The 16013-nt window shown below is 39.9% G+C and overlaps 1 protein-coding gene across 29 annotated transcripts in view; it reads left to right on the top strand.

The window, feature by feature from the left end:
- Positions 1 to 16013, top strand: part of kif1b (kinesin family member 1B) — a 216768-nt gene that overhangs the window by 106729 nt on the left and 94026 nt on the right. For 27 of the 29 annotated variants that reach the window (XR_015753427.1, XM_043676220.2, XM_043676210.2 and 24 more), the window contains 3 exons: positions 815 to 898; positions 2465 to 2645; positions 5956 to 6028. Coding sequence is in view for 28 of the 29 variants with exons in the window: in XM_043676220.2 (XP_043532155.2) it covers positions 815 to 898; positions 2465 to 2645; positions 5956 to 6028 (338 nt within the window). In the remaining variant the exon portion in view is untranslated. Of the gene's footprint in view, positions 1 to 814; positions 899 to 2464; positions 2646 to 5955; positions 6029 to 9443; positions 14009 to 16013 lie in introns of those variants that run through there. The other 2 variants (XM_043676231.2, XM_043676230.2) reach the window with 1 other exon arrangement.

The following is a 16013-nucleotide window of genomic DNA, read 5'->3' as shown; positions in this document are numbered from 1 at the left end:
GAGTTCCTTGGTTTTGCCGGCAATGAGCGCGAGGTTGTTCTCGGTGCACCATTTTTCCAGGTCTTCCACCTCCCGTCATTGCTGATCCCAAATGCTATGACAATGCAAATTTTCTGAATCTGAATAAAATTCTCAGGCTCCTGTGTTGACACCAGATGTTGTATTGCTGATTGGATGAATGCAGGGTAGCATTGGGCTATAAGAAAACGCTGTTTCTTTAAAGCAGGAAGTTGAAATAAATAACAAAAATAGAAATTGCTAGTAAAGCTCAGCAGGTCTGGCAGAATCTGTGGAGAGACATCGGGATTAATGTTTCAGGTCGGGTCACCCTTCCTCAGAACCTCATCCCCTGGTGTAATGGTGACCATGTAACCATTCTCAGTTTTCATACAGACCCATTAGTTCACTTATGTCCTTACCTGGTCTGGCCCACATGTGAACCCACAGCAGTGTGGTTGACTCTTAACTGCCCCCTGAAATTACCTAGCAACCCATTCATTTCAAGGGTAATTAGGGATGGGAAACAAATTCTGACCCCACCAGCAATGCCTACATTAAGAATAACATAAAACTTCAGTGTGTGCTGACAGTATTATGAACAAAGTTCCAATGAACCAGGAAACTTGGCCTTGTACACTTTTTTGGCAAATTCAGAAGGTGCTGTTAATTGTAAAGTACAAATCAACCCACCGCTTCCCCTGGCAGTCATTAGCAGCTCGATGAAATATCCTCGAGCACCCAGGAGCATGGCTTTCCTCGCTCCTATTATCAGTAAGCAGTGCCTCAATATCTTTCCTCTCTCTCATCTTCACAGTTATTGTTACTCTGGTGCCCTGTGAAGGATCTGAAACTTACGTGAATGGCAAACGAGTTGCCAATCCAGTGAAACTGCGTTCAGGTAGGCAACGATACTGATTTGAAGTATCGATCTGTTAAGTTTGTGCTGCTTATACTTGCATGTTAGAGTTTAGTGTGGTCTTTGATCCTGTCTTGTTATTGTCTGTTGTGAGTTGATACTTTTCTGGGAGGCACGGTGGCTCAGTGGTTAGTACTGCTGCCTCACAGCACCAGGGACCCGGGTTCGATTCCATCCTCGGGTGACTGTGTGAAGTTTGTAAGTTGTACCCCGTCTACATGGGTTTCCTCTGGGTGCTCCAGTTTCTTCTCACAATCCAAAGATGTGCAAGTTAGGGTGGATTGGCAATGCTAAATTGCATGTAGTGTCCAGGAATGTGCAGGCTCGGTGGGTTAGCCATGGGAAATGTAGGGTTACAGGGATGGGGTAGGGAGGTGGGTCCTGGCAGGTTGCTGTTCAGAGGATCAGTGTGGAGATCATAGGCTGAATGGATTCTTTCTGCACTGTAGGGATTCTATAATTTTCCTGTTGACGAGATGTTTCTATATTTATTCCAATATTTTTTAATTGTACCATTCCCTGTGATATTCTGCCCTCCTTTTGTGAAAATCTTGACTCTCTCTTCCATTTGTAATTTGATGAAGGCTGCAGTTGCTGGTCTCTGTTCCTCTGTCTGTTTGTGTGAGTGTCCAGGTGGTGAATATCGAAGACTGACTAATGATGTCCAAGCTGATCCAAGTGCCTGCATGCATCCACTGGTCAGCTGGAGCCCATAGCTATGAGTGGGAAAGCCAGCTATCAATCTCTCTCTCTTTTCTTTTTGTTGAGTGTGTGTTGCTGGAAAAGCACAGCCGGTCAGGCAGCATCCGAGGAGCGGGAAAATCGGCGTTTTGAGCCGGAGCCTTTGATCAGGAGTGAGGCTGGAAGCCTCGGGGTGGAGAGATAAATGGGAGGGGGTGGGGCTGGAGAGAAGGTAGGATGTGGCTGAAGAGCTTCAGGGCAGAAGAGAGGACATGGGGAGTACAGTGACAGATTCACTAGAGAGAGGAGGGTGCTAGTTTTGAGAACCTACCTGTTTGACCAAGCATTTGATCATCTGATCTAATATCTTCTTAAGCAGTTTGGTGCCAGGTTTTGTTTTATAATGGTTCTGAAGAATGTTTTTGTGTGTTTTCTGTTTTTAAAACCTACACATGAATGTTGTTCTTTGTGGAATTTGCATTTTCTGAAGATTTTACCATATTTTTAAAATATTCATTCTTGGGATGTGGATGTTGTTGGCTGGGCCAAGCATTTATTGCCCATCCCTTGTTGCCCCTTGAGAAGGTGGAGGTGAGCTGCCTTCTTGAACTACTGCAGTCCATGTGCTGTGGGTCGACCCACAATGCCCTTGGGGAGGGAATTCCAGGAATTTGACCCAGCGACAGCGAAGGAACGGCGATATATTTCCAAGTCAGGATGGTGAGGTACTTGGAGGGGAACTTGCAGGGGGTGGTGTTCTCATGTACCTACTGCCCTTGTTCTTCTGGATGGAAAAATGATTGTGGGTTCAGAGGTGATGTCTGAGGATGTTAGTTGCAATGTCCTGAAATTTGAAATTTGTTTCAGGGAATCGTATTATTATGGGCAAGAATCACGTCTTCCGATTCAATCATCCTGAACAGGCACGTGCTGAACGAGAGAAGACCCCATCTGCTGAGACGCCAGTTGAACCTGTTGATTGGGCGTTTGCTCAACGAGAACTTCTGGAAAAGCAGGGGATAGATATGAAACAAGAAATGGAGAAAAGGTAACGGTAGCCTGGAAAATTTTGAAATTTTTGAGTATGTCCATTTTTGAGTCAGTGTTTTAATGTGCCCAAAATACCAGTGTTGGACTGGAATGGAGATACCAGTGTTGGACTGGGATGGACAAAGTCAGAAACCACGCAACACCCAGGTTATAGTCCAGGTGAACCTGACAAAGGAGCAGTGCTCCAAAAGCTTGTGATTTCAAATGAACTTGTTGGAGTATAACTTTGTGTCCTGTGACTTTTGACAAAATAGGTGATGTTGACATTCAAAATGTACCTTGTAAATTGATCTTGGTACTTGGGTAAGATGTGCCTAATGAAAGTAGTTGATTATTCCAACTCCTGTGACACCAGTGGGGCACTTCAACTGACCACATGTGTGCACTTGAGGTTTGCGTTTGCTGACACAAACGTTAAATAATAATGTGTTATCTGGAGGGGCCAGATTGTATTTGTGTTGGAATCCATTGCAAACTGTCATGCACGACATTTTGCATTCCTACTTGCACAGAACTCAGGTTCTCTCCTGTTTAAACATTGCTTAATGTGGGAATGTATCTAAATTCTGTACTTCTGGGAACATTCATTTTATTAATGTGGAATCTCTACTGATCAAAAATGATTGGTTTTCAATTGCAGGATTAGCAGATATAAGGCAATTGGATATGTTAACACTAAAATAAAAGTTAAATAGGGCGGCAGAGTGGCTCAGTGATTAGCACTGCTGCCTCACAGCGCCAGGGTCCCAGGTTCAATTCCAGCCTCTGGCAACTATCTGTGTGGAGTTTGCATGTTCTCCCCATGTCTGCGTGGGTTTCCTCCAGGTGCTCCGGTTTCCTCCCAGTCATAGATGTGCAGGTCAGGTGAATTGGCCATGTTAAATTGCCCACAGTGTTAGTACATTAGTCAGAGGGAAATGGGACTGGGTGGGTTACTCTTTGGAGGGTTGGTGTGGACTTGTTGGGCCGAAGGGCCTGTTTCCACACTGTAGGGAATCTAATCTAATTAACCTACTGCATATGCTGGAAATTTAAAATAAAAACAAAGTCCTGGAGAACCTCAGACAGTGTGGTAGCATCTGTGGAAAGAGAGAAAGTTGACGTTTCAAGTGTAATATGAGTTTTTTTTTTGGAAGAAGAGTAATTGAACCTGAAATATTTAATTCCCTGTTTATCTCATGACAGATCCTGCCAGACCAGCTGAGTTTATCCAGCACTTTGTGTTTATTTGGATGTGTTAACAAGTACTTTAGATTCTGGTGTGTGAAAACTCCAGTTCTCACACAGAGGTGAGAGGTTCTGTGTAGAGTAACACAGGAATTTTGCTGTCAATTTTGATATCAGTCGCAGAATAAATTGAGAGTGAAAAAGGTTATGAACAGGATTTTGAGGAGTGACCAGCTTCTGCAGATTTCCACTCCTTCCTTTTCCCAAAAGGAGGGAGCTCTGCATTTGTATGAGACGATTTTGATCACTGCTCCTTCAGAAGTGCAGAATCGTGTTTCCATTTTGAAAGATCTTCCATAGCACACTATATTGGGAAAGTAAACTACATTCCCTCTTCGCAGTACTCTGCGGCCATGTTCTGACAGTTAAGGATCTAGACAGCTGCTGTGGAGCACTAAGTAAATAAAGTAAGTGTGATTGTCGGGTGCTGGGGAGCAAAGTGCCAAATGATTTGGATACCAGGTACAGGATTCCAGATGGGTAGGATCCAGCTGGGTAAGTGGTAATGTTGGCAGGTGTGGAGGGAGGGTGCCAGGTGTTAAGTGATGCAAGTGACCTGCAGTAGGTCAGGGGTAGGGTGGGAAAAACCAAATCGGAAGGGGGTCCAGCGGGGGGGGGGTGAAAGCTGAAGAGGGTGTTTAGTCCCTGTGGGTGTTGAGTCAGAGTCTAGTGAGCGTGAGTGGTCTGGAGGAGGTGTATTTTGGGATATGTGAGAGATAGGTATTGGATCAACTGGACAGTTGCTCAGGAGTTAGGGAAAGGTTAGATTGTTAAATAAAAAAAATGATTATCTGTTTACTTCTTTCAGTAGAACCCTGCAAACTATCCAGTTTAAGTGGATACTTGGAGGGTCGAATGTGGAGGAATAAATGTCTAAAATCTGCGCTTCTGACATCCTCCCACTTCCAATCACGTGATCAATCTTGACTCTGTGCTCAAGGTCACAGTTGAGGGTCAAGCCACAACCTTCTAACTGGGGAACAAGAGTGTAACAAACTGAAACCGGTGGCAGCTTTTTCCTGAACAGACTCAGCATGTTGCCTAGTAATCTTACTGGCAGGGAGGGAACTGCAATGCTTGACTCTAAGCTGAATTTAAAGATAACGTAGGGGAGGTATTAGTTAGAGGGTAGAATTGTTACAGCATAAGTGTTACAGCACAGGAGGTGATTAAATTAGTCAAGTCCATTCTTGTTCACTGGAGATCAATCCAGTCAGTCCCATTCAGCCACTGTATCCTGTATTTCATTCATTTATATAATGTAGAAAGTGCTTTGCAAGTTGAACAACGTGCACCAAATAATGACAATCTTTGTGTGCAGTGAAAAGATGAATCAACTACCATTTCAAATCCAAACAAAAAAAACTGCGGATGTTGGAAATCTGAAACAAAATCAGAAATTGCTGGAAACACTCACTAGGTCTAGCGGCATCAGTGGAGAGAAAGCAGCATTAATATGCTGGGTCCAGTGCTGAAGAAGGGTCACTGGACCTGAAATGCTGTCGCTGATTTCTCTCCACAGATGCTACCAGACGTGCTGAACATTTCCAGCAATTTGTGATTTTGTTACCATTTCAGATCGGTCGTCTTCACTGTAATCAGTGCCTACTGTTCAAGAAGAATGTGTAAAGAAGAACCTTGAGCTTGCCGTTTGTGAAGTTGTCGCTGCATTTCAATAAATTACTCATTTAAAATGTTTCTGGCAGTGCTGTTTAAAAGCATAACCTTTTCCTCATCCCCAAATGAAGCCTGTTGCGTGAAGTCTTGTATCAACTACTATTTAGAAGTTTGAAAATAATCCAATCTAAAATAGTCTGCATTGTCCATTCACTCTGAACTGGAGTATTGTCTGTGTATATCAGTAATGACTGTTCTTGTGTCTGTGGCAAGCACTTTATACAGTACAGTGAATGTGTGCATACCAAAGAAAGATTTGTTTACAAAATTGCTTTATTGAAAATCAGGAATTATTAAATTAAAATTAAATTTGAGTCATCTCTTTCAAATCTATCCATTCTTTAATCTGTACTGAACTATGCATCCACATAGGAAATGGATCTAAGATATTCTGTTCTCAACAGACTACAAGAAATGGAGATTTTGTATAAGAAAGAGAAGGAAGAGGCTGACCTACTTCTGGAGCAACAGCGCTTGGTAAGGATTTTTGGCTCCTTTGATGCTAACATTTCTTGTGTGTCAGATGTTGTTACTGCATTATCCTAGCCTGAAGTGAGTGGATTCTTCATGCTTGCTTTGTTGATTTCCAGACACTACTAATTTTGCACAACCTTCTACCTCTGACTTTCCATTGAGCTCTTTGTAATGAGTGTTGAACTGGATCATTTAAAACTGCATGGGACAATCCACTTCTCTTGCATGGGTCTTGATCTTCCTTGTATCTTATAGAGAAATAACCGTTCTGCCATATCTGAACAACATCCCCACAGCACGACCTTTTCAGGAAGTTTAGGATTATGGACTCAATAGAGGCTTTTGGCATAATTAGTAGACAGATTTTGTTTTCTTGAGCGGGAGAAGAAAAGCTGTTGCAAAACAAAAGCACCCAAACATCTTGTTGTAAAATGTGAATGACTATTTTATGTGAATTAGTTGAGTTTTACGGCAAAAATTTGGAGGAAGATCGGTGGAGAAAGTAATTTAAAGCTGAACAAAGTAATTAATCGTGGTCATCAGCAGATAAGAGCATTTCCTTGTGAGGTTAACAAACAGGATAGGTCATATTTGTAATAATTTGAGACAAACGTTTGTTAATTCCTTTTTATAGGGGTCTCTTTTGAATAGCTGCGCATACCTGTAGTTTTCTTAAATATAAAATGTGCAATGCTGTCCCTGTAGATTTACTTCAGACCTGTGCTTGAAATAAGAAATGAGATAGTAACAGGGTGGTCTCTGGAACTTGACTTCAAATCTAATTGAATGGATGAGCTCAGTCTCCTGTTTATGTTGCAAGAATCCTTTGGGAACTGAAGAATTCCCAGTGGGCATTGGCCTGCAGCGCAAGACTCCCCATAATTTATTTCGAGTTAGTAGTCTCTCTTGAAGAGGCCCAATGTTGTTTGGGAATTGGTAAGTGCTGCACTCTGACAGGAGGTCTAGGAAATTTGACAATGCTGTCCATTTGGTCTGTATTAATTGTCAACTCGTGACAGCTGGGCAAGTGCAGGATTGGGCAAGACATTTCTGATCCTTGCTCCTTGTTAACATGTAATGAATAGTCAGGTAGGCTGAGACAACTACTAGCAAGTGCCTGGAGTTTGTAGAACTCCAGCCACTCAATTTGGGGTTCTGATGTATTGTTTGGGGGATCCACAAGTTTTAGGTTATCGGAGATCTCTTTCTTTCCTTCTGTTATAACTGTATTGGAAAGGTTTCTTTTTTAAAAAAAAAATCTGTCAAGAATATATTGCTGCAAATAGTATTAATTAATTCTGCCTTCTCCAATTATCCTTGCGAAATAGTTTGGAAAGAGGAGGAACCATCAAGTATAGCTTACATTTGTTGAAGATTGTCAATCACAATCTATTAAGCACTTAAGATGTTGAGCAACATTTTCATATAAAGTTCTGGAAAAGCTCAGCAGGTCTGGCAGCATGTGTGAAGAGAGGAATGAGATGTAATGTTGCACGTCAAATATTCTTTAAGTGGGTTCATTATTTTCAACTAGTAAAATGAATAATAAAAAAACATGAATGGGGCTTAATGTCCTTTTTTGTAAATGTTTGATCTGTTAGGCCAGTGAGATTCCTTTAACTTTCACATCAATGATATCTTGGTAAATTGCAGTAGTGAGATCAGCCATGATTGTATCGAATGGCGGAGCAGGTTCAAGAGGTTGGGTTGCCTACTCCTGCTCCTAGTTCTTATGATCCCTATTCCCTGCCCATTCCTCTTTGTGTTGTATAATGGCCAGCGTTTAAGCCAAACGTGAGTTCTCAATTCAAATTCATAAAAGAAAAGAAGTCAAACTGTTGTCCAATTAAATATCTAAATTTCTTTCATCAACCCATTTGGTTCTTTGGTAACTTATTTTTACTTTTAAGTATAAGCAGTAAGTAATTTTAAAAGGTTCAATGTACACCTCCAGCAACGTGTTTTTTCTCCATCTTGGTTTAAAGGGTAACCTAAAATGCTTGTAAAGTTTCAATAAGTTGTTGCTGTGTTGATTTTTTTCTCAAATGAATTTAATGGACAGCAAAGATTAGGAATTTGAATGCTACAATTTGTTTAAAGGGCAACAATGGATCCTCAAGCTTACATTTTATCCAGCGACCACTATGCTGCCAAACTGGCTTCACCCTTTCTGTTTCACCTTAAGTTAGTGAACTCTGACTGACTATTTTGAGGTGACAATGTACTGATGCCTTGCTTGTTCCAATACATTAATCTTCTGAATGATTTGAATGTGTGATGTTAATTGTCATCAATTATGTTTGATATTCCAAAGTAGATGATGATAAATATTTATTTAGATGCCATTTTTTTTTCCACAAGATTTGAGGGTTGGTAGTATCTCATTCTTGCCCTAATCTGATTCCACCAATCCCCTCAAAATATCCACAATTCTTCTTGTAAATTCATATTCCTTGAATATTACAACACTGAACCATCAATAGGAAGCCTGTCATAATGTTTGGTTAAATTTGATCAATGAAATAAATCTTTTGAACAAAAATGTCAAGCTCTTGATCAAGGGTCACTTGGTTAAACAATGTTGATCAGTGTCCTCTCACTCCCATTTCAGCAAGGATGAGAAACTACGTTAAAACTTATCTTCGCTTTGTTTAGTGTTGAGATGAGTATTGGCTGCTCTGGATTTAACTGCATTTATATGTGCACCTGCATTACTAACCTATCTTAACAACATCCATTCAACCACTGTACCAAACTGGATTCACTACACATTTATCCTGCCATTTTAAGTGGGGATTGTAAAGAGGCAATCACTTTTTTGCATGTTTGTAGCATGCGTTGAGTGCAGCTTTGAAATTAGAAAGGGGGCTAAAAACAAGTTTGGAATTGTCCATATAAACGAATAAAGGCAGTTTAACATTTTGTTTAAATTAAAATTCTAAATTTTATTTCCTTTTTGTTTGTCAAAAATGATCATCTGCAGAATTGTGGTGCAGAATATGTAAATTTGACTGATTTGTTTCTGCAAATATTTCTGACTGGTGTCACACGCAGGAAGGTCCACTTGCACACTTCCCTGAGAAGCAAGTCAGTGGCAGCATAACTGAGCAAGTGTGCACTGATTAAACTGAGGCTGCTTTCACAGGGTAGACTGTATCGCAGGTGGATGACATTGCGCTGAGTTTGAAAATATTTGCACAAAGTGTTTGAATCTATTTAGAATTCTGGACCATAATTGTGTGTTTGATTATCTGCCAAAAGCTTATAAGCATGTTCATCTAACTCATCATAGTTCTCCCATTTCCCCATGTTTTGTTCGTGACTTTTGGATTTTTCTTTTTTATTTTTGTTCCATTTGAATTTTGGGTTTAATTTTAATTTTGGTTGTTTTGGGGCATTTTTTGGTTTTTTTTTAAAGGATGCAGACTCTGATAGTGGGGATGATTCAGACAAGAGATCATGTGAAGAAAGTTGGCGATTGATAACGTCCTTGAGGGAGAAGCTACCTCCCAGCAAGCTGCAAACCATTGTAAAAAAGTGTGGCCTACCCAGCAGTGGGAAAAAACATGAACAGATCAAAGTTTACCAGATTCCCAAACGGCGTAAAATTACCAAAGACCCAAAATGGGTGACCTTTTCAGACCTTAAGATCCAGGCTGTAAAGGAGATCTGTTATGAGGTGGCTCTGAATGATTTCAGGCATACTAGGCAGGAGATTGAGGCACTGGCCATTGTTAAAATGAAGGGACTCTGTGCCACGTATGGGAAGAAGGATCCCAATGAGAGAGATTCTTGGCGAGCTGTTGCGAGAGATGTGTGGGACACGGTTGGTGTTGGGGAAGAGAAGATTGAAGATGTGATCCCCACTGTGAAAGCCCCGAGTGATGTGGATGACCTTAAGTGCCACGTGGACAAACTGGAAAACATCTTGCAAGAGGTGAAGAAGCAGAACAACACAAAGGAAGAGGAGATAAAAATTCTTCGCAGTAAAATGTTGCAGATGGAGAAGGTCTTGCCATTGATTGATTCGCAAGAGCAGCAAGGGAAGTCTCCCTCTGGCAACGGCAGCAGTAACAGTGAAAGTAAAAGCAAAGCTGGCTCCGTCAAAGAGGATGACATCAGCAAGGACGAGCGTGTCTCAAAACTGATGATGGAAGATCCGGAATTCCGGCGTGGCCGTTTGCGATGGATGAGGCTCGAGCAAATCCGACTGAAAAATCTGCAGCAGCAGGAGATTACAAAGCAGCTGCGTAGGCAGAACGGGCCGCACAGATTCATCCCGCCCCAAGACCGCAAGCTGCGGTTCCCTTTTAAAAGCAACCCCAGTCACAGAAACTCCTGGAGCCCTGGGACACACATCATTATAACGGACGACGAGGCGGTTGAATTTGTCGTCGAAAGGAATTCAAAGGAAACTGGTAGGACTGAGGGAGAAGCCATTGAAAATAATGACCGTGGCCAGCCACGTTCCTGGCGTCCTTATGGGTCAGGCAGAGGGCATAACCCAGGCAACAGACAGCACCACAAGAACGGGCAGCAGCCCCGCTTCCGCAGCAACTCTTTCAGCAATGGTCAGCAGCGTGGTTTGCATCGGCAAACTTCAAACTCCACCGAATCTTTGCAATCGTCTGACGGTCGTCAAACGCCAGAGTCCCCAACGTACCATCAGAGACGCAACCATCAGCGGCCATACTACAACAGCGGGTCCCATGAAAACTGTTTCCATGGATATGAATACAGTAGAACTGATAGATCATGCTACAATCACTTCACCACCCCACCAAGAATGCGGCGACAATACTCAGCACCAAATCTTAAATCACGAGAAACAACGGTGTAGAGCCAATCACTGGAATAAGCCCATTTCTTCCCCACCCTCCACGCCCCCCTCTTCAGAGATCCAGGGTGCTAAAGCTGACATTGTTTGATTAATTCACCTTCCCACATTGTAAAAATCCAAACTGCATCATGGCCAGATTTTTAAAATTCATTTAACAGTTTTTGGAAGCTAAAATTTATTGTATTCCTGTTAATTTTAGTTATCTAATACACTATTGATGAGCCATCTTTGGCGTTAGTTTTTGAAAATTTGCAGCCTAATTGAAAACGTACCAAAAGATTTGGAATTGAGAATTGAAAAATGTCAGTATATCTGCTTTGTTCATTTCTAAAGTTAACTATATGACACTAAAGCTTGATTTCTGATTTTCCAATTTCTCTGAAGTTAAGCTGCATATAAAAATTCAAGTGTGGCAAAGTTAATGGCAACAGATGGGTAGAACAGGTGCAGTTAGCATTTAATATTGATCATGGATTCAAACATTGGCCGAGATGCACATCATAATTTTATCTGTTAATATATTTTGTGAAACCAATTTGGTCCAAGTGTTAAACTGCCATTTATGATTTTTGGGTGGGTCTCCCTCACCCCACACCCCCAGATTTCCCCTCGCCCCCCCATTCCCCCATCCTCCCCCCCCCCCCCCCCCCCCCCCCCCCTCCCCTATCCCTCTGTAGACAATTTTCTACGTCTGCTTCATTACTGTGTCCGTTTAAAGGTTCAAATTGTGTTTCATTTTTTAAATGACAGAAACCTAATTGTATTTTTTTTTGCTGGGGAAAGCAGTTTAGACCACTGACCAATTTGATGAATTCCTCTAAATCCTAACAAGATGGTACGGTATTATTATATTTGACGTCCGTATGATATATCCCAACTTATTTTAGAATAGTTTTCAATGCTTTTCATTTAATGGAAGTATCTGTTTGCTAGGTTCCTTTAAAAATCTTGTTTAACATTAAGTTAATCCCCACCCTCTGGAGTTGTGACCCTTAGCCATTTTACACAAATGTTTTGCAATTTTAAGTGAGTTAAATTTTTGATTTGAGGTATCTCCAGAGCAAATTGACTAAGAGGAATATTGCATTTCAAAGTTTTTAGGTTTGTTCAATTTGCAGATAAAATTTGAACAGTTAGGAACAAATTAGCTTCTATAGGCGTGGCATGTGTGAATGTCTGTGAATGTGTCTAGGAAGGTTGGGGAGAGACTGACAGAAAGGAACTGTAAACTAACAATTGTGTTTTTTTCCACTTGCAAGAAGCTCTTAATAGATATTTCACTGCTTTATTTTAGCCTAAACTTGCTACAGGTATTATTTATCATTTTCATTTCTTAGGGGAGCCAGTGCAAATAATTAAAGTAGTTTCTCCTTTTGATGTGTATCATTTGTGATGGAAGAATTCAATTAAGTATCTAATAGTCCCCGAACTCTATTTGCATTTCGTATTTTAAACATTTGAAAACTGCACTGTGCGCTGAAATGTTAGACATTTCTATTTGACTAACAAATGCAGGAATTAAATCGTTCCAACGTTATTTACTTCCTCTTATAAATTTTAACCAATTGAATATGCTTAAGTAAAGCTTCGTCTCAAAATACTGGGCAGTGGGAGAAATATTTCAAAATAGAATAATTTCAGAAGTAGCATTTTTAAGATTACTTTCAGAGATTGGTAGTTTGCATGTGAACTTCTTCAATCAGAGTGGTGCAAAGCTTGGGATTTTTAAAAATTCATTTTTGCATCCACTTTAATGGCATTGCATTTTTGATAATTATATTCTTTTGCTTGATTCCTGAAATTAGGATTGTGAACAGCCCAAATGATGGGTACTCTGTTTTGATTTGGCTTGATTGAAGTGATGCACAGGGTTGCTTTGTCCACAGTGGAAGTGCCCTCAATTTAATTGAATTTTTTATCAGCATATTATAATTTCCTTAATTTTACATATAATTAGATGCTTTCTACAAAAAAAAATATACACTGCAGCTTCTGCCTCAGTTCATTGAGTTTCAAAAAGTCAAATCTTGAACATTATTCAGCCTTTTACATTCTGGAAGCTTTGAATTATCGTTTTAAACCCTAGGGTATCTTTAAAATTTAGGCAAGTTTTATTTTCAATGGAAGCCCAAACCTTTCTCTTGGGAAATTTGTTTCTGCTTCGTTGGATCTGATTTAAATATTTAACTTCCAAGTAATTGATTGCTGAGTAATGAATATGAATTTAAATAAGGATCGTGATCTACAAATGAATTGTTCTCTCAAAAACCGTTTCTCCGGGGTTTTTGCAATACCTTAGTGAAGGAAAATGATTACGCGTGGTGTAATGACAATTTCACAATGCATTGATATAAATTGACCGGCTTCTGAAATGTATAGTTTTTGATTTTTAGTTTACAAGCATTGCCGAGTGTGCTACATAGTTAGATATTAACCATCTGGGATAGTGCAGTTTCATTTAACTAACCTGTCTAAAAACTTGATGTACTTTGATTCATCTATGCATGTGTATTCTGGTTGTTTGCAAAGACATTGAATTTTGAAATAAGTCTAAGTGCCGCAGTGCCTCAAGCTACACGTTGACCAGTGCCTTTCCAGTATAATGTCTCATTAATCTCACTCACAGGGTATCTTATTTTTTTGCATTACTGTTGCATTTTTCAATATGTTGCTCTTAATGCATTCTACTAATTTTATTTCATTGATTTAGCTGTACTTGAATAACAAATGTTGAAACACACTGCAGAATGACTTTAAGGAAATGGTGCTAGTCTGTTTCTTGAGCTGAAAAAATGGAAGTAAATCACATACGACTCTGGGACACTTTACCTTCCCCTGGATGGTTCATTGTGTGCTTTTAAAATGGATCTCTGTGGACATCTGTTAAATCAATTTTTTTATCATTGAGCCTCAAGAATTAACTAAGTAAAAGATAACATCTAAACTTGTTTTATGCAAGGCTAGTTTTATAAATTTGTGACTTCCACAACTTTTGGATTTGTAATAACTGTGGTCTGACTGATGTATCTGTATTCAGTTTCACGTTTTTGCCTTTTCTAGCTGTTGTACTGTATGTCAGTGCCCAGTTCAAATCTTCTGAGAAGTTGTAACAGTTTCAGTCAAATAAAGAGCCAAGCCTTCAAGTTTCTGGTGGCTTTTCTCAATAAATCGTCTTCACCCTCACCAGGCGTGGTAGAAAACCCCCTCACCCCAAACCCCTGCACTTCATATTAATCTTAGACGTCATACATAAAATAAAGGAACTGATTTCGGCCATTTAGCCCATCAGGACTGTTCCACCATTCGATCATGGCTGATATGTTTTTCAATTCATGCTCCTGCCTTCTCTTCGTAACCCCTGATCTCATACTAATCAAGAACCCATCTATCCCTGTCTTAAATACACTCAATGACTTGGCCTTCACAGCATTTTGTGGTAATGAGTTCCACAGATTCACCACCTTCCGGCTGAAGAAGTTCTTCCTCATCTCAGTTCCTAATGGTCATTCCTTCACTCTGAGACTGTACCCTAGCATGTCTCGTGTCCACTGTATTCAGGTCTTTGAGTATTCTGTAGGGCCTGATGAATAATTAAGAATTAAAAGAAAAACTGCCAGTAATGAACTAATCTAATCTGTGAAGGATTTCCTTTACTTTTGACGACTGATTGCATTTGGAAAGTGCTAACCATCAATAAATTTCCGAAAATAATTGTTGTTGATAGTTTTAGAAAAAAATGGTTTGTCACTGTCTTGCCAAATTGACTATCATGCAAGGATTTCCCAGAACTAAAGTTTGCTTTTAACATTCAGGATGCGAGGTTTCTACATTTTTGTCATAAGGTAGTGAATAACTGGATATACGTTTCTTTTTACTTTTGGACATTAATCTTTCTAATGTATGATAGACAAGCTGTGCTCCTGGGTTCTGGGAAAGTGGTCAAGTCAAGAAATTACTGTGTAAATTGGGGAGGCAGTGGTCTAGTGGTATTTTCTAGAGATCCGAGTAATGTTCTGTGGACCTGGGTTTGAATCCTGCCACGGCAGATGGTGGAATTTGAATTCAATAAATATCTGGAATTCTGAATCTAAAGGATGACCGTGAATCCATTGTTGGGAAAATCCATCTGGGTCATTAATGTCCCTTCAGGGAAGGAAACTACCTGGTCTGGCATACATGTGACTGCAGACCCACAGCAATGTGATTGACTCTTGGCTGTTTTATGGGCATTTAAGGATGGGCAGTACCTCATGGCCGAGCCAGCAACATCATCATCCAATAAATGAATAAAAGAAAGGAATGATGGAGAACCACACAGCTGTGTTCCTCTGGTTCAATCTTCAGATTATCCAAATTGGCTTCTATTACTTGAGTTTCATTTTGAATGGAATTGAATTGAAATAAAAATTAGGAGTGCAACAGCACTGAAATGGCCCCAGTCAAAATTATTCTTGTGACTTTGGCCTTGGAGTAATAATTATTTAGATTGCCGTTATGTCTGTATTAAGGTATTATTTGGAAATCTTCTTTAAGTTTACTGATTTGCTAGAAGCAGACAGTGAGTTGTTTTGGATGAACAGTTCATCTCCAGACAATTTAAGGATCCCTCAAATGAAGTAAAGTTTTCACAGACTGAAACGAGGAAATAGTTTGCTTTTTTGTCAGTATTCAATGGCCATGGCATCCAATCTCATATGGGAAAATTAACTGCTCAAATCAAGAGTAAAATTTTAAGTGGACGAAATGCTAAGTATTCTTCTAAAAAAGCTATAAATTTGAAACTTGCCCCTATACTATAGGATATCTGAACAATATAGTGTGAGACATTTTGATAGTATTTAAAAAAACAAGTTTTCTTTTTGCTTTTTAAATTGCAGCAAAATAATAAAAAAGAAATACCAAGTGTGGGTTACACTGAAATTCTGCTTGTATCTGGAAATGAGCAAAACAAGGATTGAGCTTGCATCAACTTCTCCATCCCAAAAATTTAACTAGCCTTGTAGCAAACTGCTAAGTTCTGGTGTAGTCAGGTAGAACTGGAATTATTACAAGCATTTTAAATTGTAGTTTTCCAACATTTAAAATATTCCACTGTTGAGTTTCTATTTTATTGTAATGATAGTACTGGTATCCTAAAAGGCAATATTT

The sequence above is a fragment of the Chiloscyllium plagiosum genome, unplaced genomic scaffold (assembly GCF_037043375.1).
Source record: "Chiloscyllium plagiosum isolate Xiang-an unplaced genomic scaffold, Cpla_swu_hap1 HiC_scaffold_37, whole genome shotgun sequence".
NCBI classification, from domain to species: Eukaryota; Metazoa; Chordata; class Chondrichthyes; order Orectolobiformes; family Hemiscylliidae; genus Chiloscyllium; species Chiloscyllium plagiosum.
Note: the sequence above shows the minus strand (reverse complement) of the source record. Positions and strands in the feature narration are given on the sequence as shown.